The sequence below is a fragment of the Centroberyx affinis genome, unplaced genomic scaffold (assembly GCF_046629955.1).
Source record: "Centroberyx affinis isolate AG114_WGS23_722 - 3 ecotype Tasmania unplaced genomic scaffold, CSIRO-AGI_Caff_v1 ptg003971l_1, whole genome shotgun sequence".
NCBI classification, from domain to species: domain Eukaryota; kingdom Metazoa; phylum Chordata; class Actinopteri; order Beryciformes; family Berycidae; genus Centroberyx; species Centroberyx affinis.
The window spans coordinates 61,424-74,797 of record NW_027281792.1 but is presented as its reverse complement, the minus strand read 5'-3'; the positions used below and the strand labels follow the sequence as shown (position 1 = coordinate 74,797).

General features: G+C 47.1%; 1 protein-coding gene across 1 annotated transcript; it reads left to right on the top strand.

Moving 5' to 3' along the window:
* Window positions 1-4,094: 4,094 nt before the first annotated feature.
* Window positions 4,095-11,961, top strand: onecutl (one cut domain, family member, like). The gene is made up of 2 exons (XM_071541927.1): window positions 4,095-5,145; window positions 11,651-11,961. The coding sequence occupies exons 1-2, from the start codon at window positions 4,095-4,097 to the stop codon at window positions 11,959-11,961; spliced, it is 1,362 nt and encodes a 453-aa protein (XP_071398028.1).
* Window positions 11,962-13,374: the final 1,413 nt, after the last annotated feature.

Sequence of the window (13,374 nt, the reverse complement as noted above, 5' to 3'; positions counted from 1 at the left end):
CGGACACTTCTTGCTGCTGAAATGTCATTTAAATGCATTTTTTTTTCTTCCCCAGTTTGCGTCGCAGAGAGTTGAGAGTCAATATTTAATTCAAGGCTGTCACTGCGCGCGCTCCATCCATTATCATTTCCAATAATTTATCACATTTATTCGGTGATTAAACTGGAGATTTGGGGAGGGAATGCGGCTGAGTAAGAATAGCCTACAGGATAAGGAGTGGATGTCGTGTTTTTGTCGTGTTGTTGTGGCTGCTGTGGGCCTTCTGCCTGCTGCCTGCTGCCCGCTGCCTTCTGCCCGCCGCCCGCCCTCTGGATCCACCTCCAGGCCGGCATTCACAGCACGTACCCGCCCGCTGAAAACACCAGGCTGCTCTTTTTTTTTTTTTTTTTTTTTAATGAATTTATGAATCTCGACAAGTCACTCCCCATCTTCCTTTGCAGGCTGGAAACTCATCTGTTGGAGAAGTCGCCTATAGCTCACACATCCCTCTTCTTTACGCACTGCAACTGGGAGAGAAAAAAGAAGAAATAAAAATAAAATTCCCTTGCTGCCTCTCCTTAGATTATTTCCCTTGCACTCTCCCTCTCTCTCTCTCTCTCTTGCATGCTCATTTTAGGTTCGCAGCAACATCATCTGACCCTTGACCTCCTTACTATTGTAACGCTTGTAATATTGGCGATGCAGGAAGTGAAGCTCATTCTACTGTTGCATTGATTGCAACTCCCTCCGGATGAGCGCATCGGCTAAATGACTAAAATGTAAATGTAAATGTCCTTATATCGGCTGCAATGTTTCTGATGCAGGGGCTGCAGCTGATTCTACTGTTGCTCCCACTGTACACAAAATAAGAGCATCAGCTAAACGCTTAAAATGTAAATGCCCTTACTATTGGCTGTAATGGTGATCTAGGATTTGAAGCCAGTTCCACTGTTGCACTCTGGGTAAGAGCATCAGCTAAATGGCTGGAATGTAAATGTCCTTGCTGGCTGTAATGTTGCTGATGTAGGAATAGAGGCTCATTCTACACTGTAAGTGGCAGCAGCTGAGTGTCTGTATGTCAAGCCGGCGCTGCAGACCGGAGCAGCAGGCCGCCGAGCTGCTCTCCCTCCCGGGCTGCGGGGCTCGGTCGGGCCTCGCAGCTCGGGTGTCAGCCTGCCTTCTCGGGTTTTCCAGCCACAGAAGGTGAACTTTCACCCCGACCTCCAAAAGGACCTTTTATTTTCGCTCTGTAGCCGTTGACCATTTTACCTCCAGCTACTCGCCATCCATACGCGCATCCCTCCGTGCTGGCTGCGCGCGGGGCGGATCGATAGGGCAGCATCTGCTCCGGGAAGCCGGCGGTCCCACACCGCGCACCGCTCCGCTGTTTCCAAACGCCAGAACTGCTCATCTCTGAAAATTAAACTGACAGACAGATATGATTAGTATGCGCTCTGCCTCCCTGTTTTCTGTTCCTCTGCTCCTGTCTGTCTGTCTCTCACGGAGGCCAGCACGCGCGCGCGCATACGCACATATATATAGCCTACATATATGCACACAAGCGCGTGTACACACATAGAAATGCATAGTGCTACATGCACACATACAGAAACACAAAATAGACACAAAATCACATATGTCCACATGCATATGCGCGCGCGCGCACACACACGCGCAAACAAATAATGGACACAAAATCACACATGTACACACACGCACGCACATACACAAAATGGACAAAAACACACGTGCACACGCATGCTCACACTCAAACATAGTAGGCCTACACACACACACACAATCTCACACAATGCATACATGAAATAGCCTACATGCGCACACTTTCATACACACAATGGACACCCACTCACACACTCACAGACACACACACACACACACACACACACACACTGCAGTGTGTGTTGCTCGGTGCTGCAGCAGGTCGAGGGTCTTGTGGAAAAAGGTCGCATTGATCTTGTTTAGGGACTTTCCACACTGAAGTGTGCACGAGCTGAAGTGAATGGAGGCGCTCAGCCGTGCTGTGAGTGCTGATGAAGAGGTTGGCTAAATGAATCAGTTGCAGGCGCGTCACTTGACAGCGTTTATTCCTGAAAGGTGGGATTTACATTTGTCTTAAATCACCAAGACGCCATCGAAAAAAAACAACACTCTTAATTCAGGCAGAAGAAAAGCAGGTTTGGCCTGTTGAGAGAGCGCGAGCAGCAGAGGATAAATGAATAGATTTTTTTTTCTGGAGTCAATAAGTCAGTGAGGCGATTCTCATAATTGCATATTCACCATTAATACAGTGTTTTACTATCCCAGCGCCCCCTAAACTGGTGTTGCGCTCATATTAGACCTGCAGTAATAATAACAATACTCAATAATAATAATAGCAATAATAATAAAAAATAATAAGTATTATTCTTATAATAATAGAAAAAGAATAATAAACACGAAATGCAGTTGTATTTATATCCTACAATTTCAGTGTTATTTTACACCAGATGACAATAACAGCAACAGCATTACTTGTTACAAAAAACAACAACAACAAAAAAACAACAGTATCTGCAGCCTGTGTTGTGTTGCGCCGGAAATCCATTGATCAGATACAATAAACAGCTAAGCGCAGCAAAATGACCAGGATGTGCGCACATAATTCATAAGTTGTGCATGCAATCAGCTGAAGGAGGCTTAACCTGTGGGGTTGTGAGAAAGGGAGCATCTCCACACACCCCCCCCCCCCCACACCCCCCCGGTCAACCCCCAACCCCCCCCCCCCCCCCCTCACCCCCCCGGAGAGAAAGGGTTAATTGGAGTAGGAATTTCATTGCACATCTGTCAGATTTTTAAGGCCGTGACGCACTGAAAGCAGAGAGTCAATGTGAGCAAGGGGGAGGAGGAGGAGGAGAAGGAGAAAGAGTTGGTGGTGAGATCGATGAAGTGGCAGGCAGAGGGAAGAGGAGGAGGAGGAGGAGGAAAATCTCACGAGATAATGAAAGAAAAAGAGGAGAGCTGCTAGGGTAGAGCGAAACGAGGCTAGACCCGGAGATTTTTGGACTGGAAAACAAAGACTAAAAAAAAAAAAGCGGGGACGCAGGGAGGACGGAGAGAGGAAGAGGTCTGTCTGGAACCGCAGATTGTTTTTGCGCTCTGGTTTTTGGTGAATGTAGCACCCCGGGGCGCAGCGGACCAATTGTGTGAATCTGCAGGCTGCTTGGCGACACAATCGGAGAGATGCACAGGACGGACAACAGCCGCGGACGCGCTCAGAGAAGTGGATAATAAAGGTAGGATTTTACGGCTGTATATGTTCACATATTACTATCCTCATGTCTCCAGATCGCCATCATGCCGGCTGTTTGTTAAAGCATCGTCCGGATTCATTGCATGTGTGGAGTAAATATGCAAACCTGACGCGTCGGTTAATGTGCAGCGCTTCGCATGCGCGCTCCCTCTGTAGCCATAACTTTGCATAAGAAGGAAAAATAGTCTGTTTCAAGCTGAGATTTGGTTCAAGTGGGTTAAAAAAAAACACCGATATTAGCTTTTATCGCGTGTTCCACGGGACGTATCTGGGAAATAGAAATTAGGATCCTGTAATGCTACTGTATAATTGTCATTGTTTGGGATGCATGATTGCAAATTAATGATCCAGGCTGCAGACAATGTGATCCGACTGTTTTCTTTGTCTGTAACGGTAAAAGTTTAAATACAGCGGAGTAATAGCGCCTATCTTGTCTCATGCAGGCACAAAAGGTTTCTGCCGAGGAACCCAGTTGACCAAAGACAGAGGAGAGAGGAGAGTGTTGATGCACAAATGAGAATAATATGGTAGTTAATGTTCCTGATGCTGTTGCACACACGTTTTCCTGGAGTTTGAGGGAGTTTGAAGACAGTACTTAACTTTATCAGATAATTAATTAGACACCCCATAAGCCCGGAAATCAATTCATTCACAAATCAATAAATCCATAGTCTCGTGTAACAAGAGACCTTCCAGACGGTTTGCCCTGCTGTTGAACAACAACAATAACAAGAAAAAGAGCAACAACAACATACAGAGGCGAGAAGAAAAAAAAAAAAAAAAAGGTTATTTGGTGAAATAGAAAATGGATGGGAGTCTAGGGGAGATGTCCCTCCACAGCCACTCTGAGCTGGCCCACAGCCAGGACGGCCGGGCCATGCTGCACTCGCGGGACCTTTCGGCCGCTTTCCCCCGGCCGTCCCTCGGGGGCCCGTCCATGTCCCTGGAGCCCGAGCACCGTCCGCCGGGCTTCGACCACTCCATGTCGGCGCTGGGGTACGGCGGCGACGCTCCGTCCAGCTGCGGCAGCACCTACACCACCCTGACGCCCCTGCAGCCCTTCGACGACAAGTTCCACCACCACCACCACCACCACCACCCCTGCCTGCCCGTCAGCAACGTCATCGGCAGCTTCACCCTCATGCGGGAGGACCGGGGCCTCGGCGGCAACTTCTACAACCCGTACGGGAAGGACCTGGCCATGTCCCAGAGTCTGTCGCCGCCCTCCGCCGGCTCGGGCCTGGGCTCCTCCATGCACGGCTACGGCAGCCTGGGGAACAGCCCCAACGCCAACGGGGGCCAGATGCTCCCAGGCGGCTACGAAGTCCACGGGGGGAACATCTTCTGCCGGACGACGGACTTCGGGCGCGAGATGTCCCCGCCGGGCCTCGGAGGGGGCGACGCCTCAGCGGGCCACCAGCTGAACAAAATGGAGGCCCACCAGCACGCCCCGAGCCACCACCCTCACCTCTACAGCCAGCACTACCAGCCCCACCACCACCCGGGCCAGCAGGCCTCCAAGATGGGCGAGCACCCGCACTCCTCGTCGTCGGCCTCGTCCTCGCCCGGCGAGGGCCTGCTGCCCGGCGTGCAGGGCGGCGGCGGCGGGGCGGCCGGAGAGGAGATCAACACCAGGGACGTGGCCCAGAGGATCATCACCGAGCTGAAGAGGTACAGCATCCCCCAGGCCATCTTCGCCGAGAGGGTGCTGTGTAGGTCACAGGGCACGCTGTCCGACCTCCTGAGGAACCCCAAGCCCTGGGGCAAGCTCAAGTCCGGCCGCGAGACCTTTAAGAGGATGTCCCGCTGGCTGCAGGAGCCCGAGTTTCAAAGAATGGCCTCGCTCCGGCTGGAGGGTAAGATCTGCCTTTGCTCTCTATCTACCTCTCACGCACACACACACACACTCACACACACACATGCACACAGAATACACACAACAACAAACAGACACACTCACTCGCCTTGTTTTCCCCAAACACCTTCCTTCTCCATGTCTTCCAAAAAAAATTCTCCTCTCCAATAATCAGTATGCTGCTCAGGTGGAGACGTGAGGAAAAGCAGAAGCATCATACTGATGTTTCCCCACTTGATACCAATGAATGTACCACTGCATGCACATCGTCTAAACAGCCTCTAACCAAATAATAAGAACTTAGCGGTGCATTGAGGACAATTTGAGCAAGAAAGGGCCATATGTCCAGTCCCTTTGTTTACTTTGCTCCCAAACAGCTCCTATTGATTTGTACAGTAGCTACAATCAGAAAAGCCACAGACATTTGCCCTCCTCTTAAATGAACCATGAAGATCAGCGTGAGCAGCGGTTGGCAATTTAATCGCTTTTGAGTCCACAAAATAATTTGTGCAGATATGCCATTCTGGAGCGATTGATTAATTCTAACAGTGATTTATATCTGCTCAGCGCGCGGCTGAAGTTGAGTTGGCAAGGTAGTTGATGCAAATTAGTCTTGAGCTGTTGCCAGACGTCTTTTATCAACATCGTCACAGAGGCAATTACTGCTGGGCTAAAAACAGAGGCATTTGTTTCTGTTGTTCTGCTCCGAGGCATCACCTTGCGGTTTGTGAAATTCTTCATATCTGGAGAAAAAAAGAGAATAGATTATTGGCTAAGTGGAGGCGCATGCAGTATTTAGACAGATTTCCAGGGAGAGAGATTTCTTTTTTTTTTTCTTTTTTTTTTGAAAGGCACACTGTAATCTGCTGCTTGACATTTGATATTCTTGGGGGGATAAGGACTGAAGACAAGACAGCACGCTGTACAGTGCCATGTTACAGTGTTGTCCCTCCATGGGGACCGAGGACCCATCTGATACACGAAGCACAGAAAGAGATCCAAGTGAACACAGTAATATGAGATGAGCAGAGACGAGTGTGTGTGTGTGTGTGTGTGTGTGTGTGTGTGTGTGTGTGTGTGTATCTGCAAGTGGTCTGCTCACTGCGGGGGTCTGTGAGCAGTACGTGTGTGTAAGCCAGCCCAGTTGATCACTGCTTTTCGCTCTCTGTCAGCAGCTCAACTGATTAAGCGCAACAACACAATAGGGTTCATAGGTAATGATTGTGCACTCTTGCAATCCCCTCACAATCATTGATCTTTGATTGTTCGGCTGAGAGAGCACATGTGTATATCCTCCGTTCAGCAAAATGTTACACCAATCACACCCAAACCGCTTATCTAGAGATGAATTATCTCTGGGTTTCTACTGTAATTCGACATAAATGTTGATTTAGGTAATGCATTTGATGAATCTAATCCTCCCATTGGGCGAACGCATTGTATGCAAGATTCCTCTTCCTGTCACACACCCCTAATCTTTGTCATGATGAAATAGTCCTTTGTTATTTTGAGCAGATAAAACCTATTTTAGTCAATCATTCAGTTCGTTTTTTTTGGTGTTTTTTTCCAGTATCCTTGTTTCTGTATCTTTACAGACGCGGATATTATTTTAACAACTCAGTGCTCAAAATCCAAGCAGCGGATCAATCATGCTCATAAAAAATTAAGGGCCCTACACAGAGAGAAGGCATTGCCAATGTGCTAGCGTTTGACAATGCTTCTCTCTCTCTCTCTCTCCCACACAGTCTAAACTTGCATATTTAGTTCTTGGCAAAGCCACAATTTGGACAGCTCGGCACTTTTCTACATAACCTACTTTCCGAGGGGGTTGTTTTTTTTCCCCTGGCCAACCCCCTTTTGTTTAATTACAAGCCTCTATTGATTTCCATGGGAAAGAGCAGCACGCCTTGCCCACACACACCTCGGCCGCATCGGCAAATCGAGACTGGAATTAGAATGCGCGGTGCCCTGTGCTCCCCGGTCTGAAGATAGCTCAAGTGCTCTCTGCTTCACGCCTCAAGTTTTAAGATGATCCTCCTTAATGCAGCACTCGCTTAAATACATAGCAGGCCCTTCAGCACGCCGGTGTCAGCCAGCAACACACTGTTACTCTCATAATTCCTGCTATCTCTCTGGCATCGGGGGTTGCTATGCAGAGTTTCTCCGAGGCGAAAGCGTTGGACGTAATTATGGAATTTAGCCGTTGCCATGTTTTCACGTTTAATTCTCGTTCTGCGGAGACGTTGCTGAAGTGCTAACACAGGAGGAGGTGATCCCTCTGATTTATCCGCAGTATCTTTTTTTTTTTTTTTTTTTTTCTTTTCTTTCTGGTGGTTTGCGTGCTTATGCTCTGTGGATTACTGCACTGTATATGAGATGCATCTCCAGCCCAACCTCAGGCTGTGGAGGAGGCAATCAGGATTTAGTGGGAGAAGAAGGCAGGGCAGCGGGATAAAGACCACACAGCCGAGCTTCAACACTTTAAGTCGAGGGGAGGGGGGGATCAGGGACTATAACTTTAAAGATGATGGCTGAAGCCCTTGACTAAAGGTCTAAATGAATAAGAAAGGTCAATGCGGTTTATGTGTCGGCTCCACCACCAGCACCACCCCCACAGTAATGAAAGCCACAAAGCCCCGTCCGGCCGCTGCATACAGTTCACATTCGGCTAGCGAGGCTCAAAGGTCACACAGGATGCCATTTGCATATCGGGAATTGTAAACAGGCCAACGTGGCCTCGGCGGCGCAGCCCTCCCCAAACAAACAGGCTTGTTTTTTATCTGGCTGTTGCAGCTCCCCCCACTCCGGCGCTGAAGGGGTTAACCAGCCTCTGTGGGTCGAGGAGTCTGAGCTGCACAGATTTAATCAATAATTTCTATCAGCCCCTGGCCCAAGAAATCAGCAGGGGGTGGGCTGGGGCTGGAGGGGGGGAGAGGACAGGGAGAGGGGGGGGGCGGGGGGGGGGGGGCTGGCTAGGAGGGGGGTGGAGGTTCAGACGCCGGGGGGTAGGGAAAGGGCTTTCGATCACGTTTCAGCAACACGAGACAGGGGCATACATCATGATTAGGGGCTGTTCCCACGATCATAAGAAGCCTATAGGGGAATATTTATGTCTGCAGGAGTAGCCCCGGTGCCAGGGATTTATAGCATGGTAATTGTGAGCCTTTTACACATGATTACAGCATAAGGAAGCATTTACTTAATGGTCGGCGTTATGATCGTCGGTGAGGGAGCGAGCCGAGGATGGGATGGAGGGGAGGAGGAAGAGAGAGCGGCAGGACACCCTGACTCCTCCAACAGCCCATAAATCCACCGTACAAGCAAGCTACCTAGCACTATCATGTCATTCCTTTCATTACTACATGGAGCAGTGAGTGCACCATCTATAGCTGCAACACCCCCCCCCCCTCCTCTCTATATATCGACATGGTAGGGATGGTATAACGCCTGTGAAAAATGCAGCATTTGGAGAAAAAAAAATATTTTATTTCACTTGTGGTAATATTGACATGCCTCTGACATCTCGGCCTGTTCGGATTTTAATGAGACGCGGTTCGATAACTCTCAGAAATGCAAACGAGCTGTAGATGCCTAAAAGCTAACAGGCCGCTGTAATCTCCAGTTGACAAGAGTGCATCCCCGAGTCAAACATTTCCTTCAGATAATGATTCGGAGGAGAATGTGCATGGGGGAATCTGCAGCGAGATTTATTCACGTCCAATTCAGCGCTTAAGTTTCAGAAACTCAGCTGGATGTCAGAGCAATCAGAAGCTCATCTCTCATGCTGCTGTTGTGATGGCCGCTCGCGTGGAAAAGACAGCAGTAAGGTCACACTTATTCCTCAAGTGCTCGGCTAATGAGAGATATTTGCCACTGTGCGTTGAGTATTGAAGTGCCGGTCATACAGTAAACATCAGCATCGGCCCTCGGTGTGTGAGATGTTTCTCAATGGGGAGATATAAGCCAATCAATTGAACGTCTCAGTGCTGCTTTGAGACCAAAAGGCAGCCTCCATGGTGTATATATATATAATGTGTGTGTGTGTGTAGCGTGTGTGTGTGTGTGTGTTCGTGTATCTGTGTGTGTATATGGTTGGGTGTGTGTTAGGGTTTGACCGATGTACGTTTTTGAAGGCTGATACCGATATTTTTAGACCAAAGTCACCAACAGCTGATATTTTGTGTCTTAAAAATGTTAAATTTTCATGCCAAAATTTGATTCTTATCAGTTGTGGAAAAGCCTCTGAAACAGCATTTAGACCATCATGGGATACTAAAACTCTCCACTGAAACCAATACTAATGATATTATTTTGAGCAGTAGGTGAACAAATTTACAAAATGTTATGGAACAATTAAATTAATAGATTAAATGTGAAAATAAAATGCAGGTTTTACAGAGTGTAGTCAGGCCTCCATCATATCTGCACAGCGAATGACATCTACTGGCCCGATATTTAATAAAACCCCAGTATTAGCTCCGATATATCGGTCTAACCCTAGTCTGTGTGTCTGTGTGTGTGTGTGTGTGTGTGTTTGAGTGCTGGCGTGCACCAATGCTTACACTTAGAAACTCATTTGATACCATCAGCAAAACGATCCCTCAGCCGCACACTGCTGATTGAAACCTCTTAAAAGTGTGCATTTAGGTAATTACACGACTCCCCCAAATATGTTTTAGTCCACTTAGGGCTTCTAAACACCCTGGGCAATGCCGACTCTGCTTGTTTCACTCACCTCTGACGTAACCCGCCTTTAATAGAAAATAAATTAGTTCCCCCTAAAGTGATTATTACTCACTCCTGCCGCCACATGTAAATGACTTTTATGAGAAACTAATGATGTTGAAGTGTCCACTAAGGCAAAGGGAAAGAGGGGAAGTGGAGAGAGATGGACGGACAGAGAGAGAGAGAGACAGAGGGAGGAGGTGGGGGGGGGGGGGTGGTGGTGGTGGTGGTGGTGGTGGGGGGGGGGGTTGGCTCGGTACACAAAGGCAGAGGTTGGTGTTGTGTTTCCTGTAAATACAGAATTACAGCGTGTTAGAGGTGAAAAGGTTCGGCGGCGGTATGCAGAGGAGAGCAGCAGCCTGAATTCCAAAATGCTGTCTGATTCTGAAAATGGATCTCAGCTCAACCCACACACATCAGGCTATTTTTTTTTCCCCACACAAAACTGACTGTTCGGATTTTTTTGTTGTATGTTTTTTTTTTTTTTTTTTTTTTGCAGGGTAATTTTTTTTTTTTCTTTCTTTCTATTTTTCTTGAGGAAATATTGATTCCATAATTGGGAAAGTTCCAGCAGCTACAGTGGTGTTTAACCCAGACCCTCTTGTTTTTTTTATTGTGTGGTTAGTCTAAGCTACACAGGCTTTATGAGAATTTACCAAAAGACTTCATCGCCCCGGTCACTGCCTGGGAAAAAAGTTTTTAATTTGGCAAACTTTTGGCACTGACCTAATTCAGCAACACATAACGAGCATGGTTATAATTTTTTGAGAACCACAGTAGAAATAAGGGAAAAGGAAATAGATGGATGATAGATAAGGCAACAAGTCTCTGATTTCATTATATTTTCAGTGATTTCATTTACGCTTAATGTGTTTATGAAGATGAACACAACGGAAAATAATCAAATCAAATCACTTATTTTAAAATGTTCATACATTTGTTTACATGATAGGTCTTGTTTCTGTAAGCGAGTACTTTGGTGTTTCTGGAGTTTATTTGGCCCTCGCTTTGGCCTTTCTGATGTCCCAGTATTATTTTCCCATTTGCCTCTGAATGGGGAATGCAGTTTTGACCGGGAAAAAAAAAGGAATTTGCAGAGTGAAAAACCAGAATGTACGAGTGCTGCAGTAGATTTAAATGCTGCCTCATTTGACAAATCATTTGCAGGAGTATTGTGAAGATGCAAGCAATTACATAGGAGCAAAATAAAATGCAGGGAGAGAAAAGGGGATTTTGGCTTAACATTATTGCTGTTAGGTTCATGTGCTTCCTCGCTCAATTTTTCCAGCACTGTGCAGGTTGTTTCCTTATGCAAAATTAAAACTTTGAAGCTGTTTCATGGGGGAAATGAGTGTCATTTTAAATTTGAGTATTTTTTTGAAAGATAACCAGGATTAAATAGATGACAGCACCAGATTTTGCACTCTGTCTTCAGGCCACATACATATAAGCATACACACTGTTTCCAAAAGATCATAATCAAGACCATGAGGATAACTTCAGAGTTTTGTCCTGGATCTGGTTATCTATTTTATCCAAGCAGCCTACAGCAGCTCAGTGGCAATAAGATGTGATAGGTTGAACATCTTGATTCCTTTACTGCACAATGAAACAAGTTGCTGATTCATCTCTTTTAACTAATCAAAGTTGCTTAGCTAATCTGTTTTCTTTCAACAAATCCACTTTCTCCCAGCTAATCCATTTGTCCTAGTTAGCCAGCCAGTCTGTTAGCTAACCTATTTCCCCTTTCCCTTTTTTTAAAATTTATTCCCCCCCCCCAGCCTGCAAGCGGAAGGAGCAGGAGCAGAGCAAGCTGGAGCGCAACCAGGGCCCCAAGCGCACCAGGCTGGTGTTCACCGACCTGCAGCGGCGTACGCTCATGGCCATCTTCCGGGAGAACCACCGCCCCGCCAAGGACCTGCAGGTCACCATCTCCCAGCAGCTGGGCCTGGAGCTCTCCACTGTCAGCAACTTCTTCATGAACGCCCGCCGACGCAACCTCAACAAGTGGGCGGACGAGGGCCGTCCCTCCTCCACGGGCTCCTCGGGCTCCAGCGTCTCCTCCTCCGCCGTGTCCTGCAGCACGGCCTGACGGCGGAGCGGCGAGGAGGCGCGGCGGCGGGGGAGGGGGGGGCGCTGCTGAGGGAGCAAGGGGGCACATAGACTGGTCTAGGCAGAGATCAGCCGTAATAAATGTCCTCCTCGTTATCAGAAGGAGCGACGGAGCCGGCTAATATAGATGTTTTTATGAAGAAGTATCTTGAAGCATTTTCCATACCAAAGTTGATCGCTCCCTTGAAATGGAAGGGGGCGATACCCAGAGTGATATGATCGCAGGATGTGAGGTCCTGCTGTGTATAGACAAGGGTGCAAAGTTGATTTGACTTAAAGAAGAGTCACACCCTTACATAGACACCATCTCATTGCATTATTTTGATTATGTAGATTAGAGATAATGAGGGTATTACAAATCAGGAGGAAGCATATTTTGGTGTACCTTCAAATCTATAGTCATCTCTCCAAACGTGAGGAATCAAGACGTCGTTCGCTCACACCCGGAGAGCTCCATTGTGTAACTTCCTAATCAAAAATGATCACCACCCCCCTCTAAAGATGTTAATCCCCAATGTTCTTATGGCCCTATTTTTTCTCAAGAATCAAGATGAAAGAGAAAAAAAAGGCATTTTTTTTTTTTAAACATAACATCCCATTTTTTTTCTGAAGAACCTAATACCCCTTTCTTAGCATGTGTTTCCATGGTGATGGTTCCCAGGACTACGGAGGTGTTCCGAGTTCGGAACCCGGAATTATCAGGAGGTTTCCGTAACGTCCATGACTCCCAGCTGTCAATCATTTTACCGTCAACAGGAACCTTGACTGTCCTTTCCTATTTTTGTGAAGATGGTCCCGCTTTGAATGAATCAGAGTTTTCGAGGGGGAACCGCAGTGCATCTCGCCGTACGCCAGGACAGAATCAATAAACACACGTAGGGTGCATAAACAGACTCGTTGGTGCAACCGTCTAGCTTTAAGACACTGACTGAGCTTTCCAAACCAAAAAGCTCCACAGCCATTTTTTTTGACTCAAAAACAAGACAAAAAACAACCTTTGAACACAAAGGCTCCAGAGGAAAGAGGTACACCTGACACAATGTATAGTGATGTTGTAGTATTTTTTTCCACTCACGTTTCCAAACAACTCAACTGTACACACCTCTGCTCCATTACAAAATCTTTTTTTTACAGATGTCTAGAAAATGGAGGAATGTGATTCTTTCAGCCCTTTTGTACAGATTTCAAGCACATCGCTCTATTTATAGAAACACGTTGGAAGTGCGGGGCAGTTGTTCCAGCCCTGCTGACGTACAAGGTCATTTTTGGTCCACAAAGGAAAGGCTTTAACATGCCTCCTTATAGCCAATAGTTGAATTGGAGCAAGAAGGTTTCAAATGCAATTGCTGATCTGATCAACGTATTTATTACTGCATTTGTGTATTTATTGTTT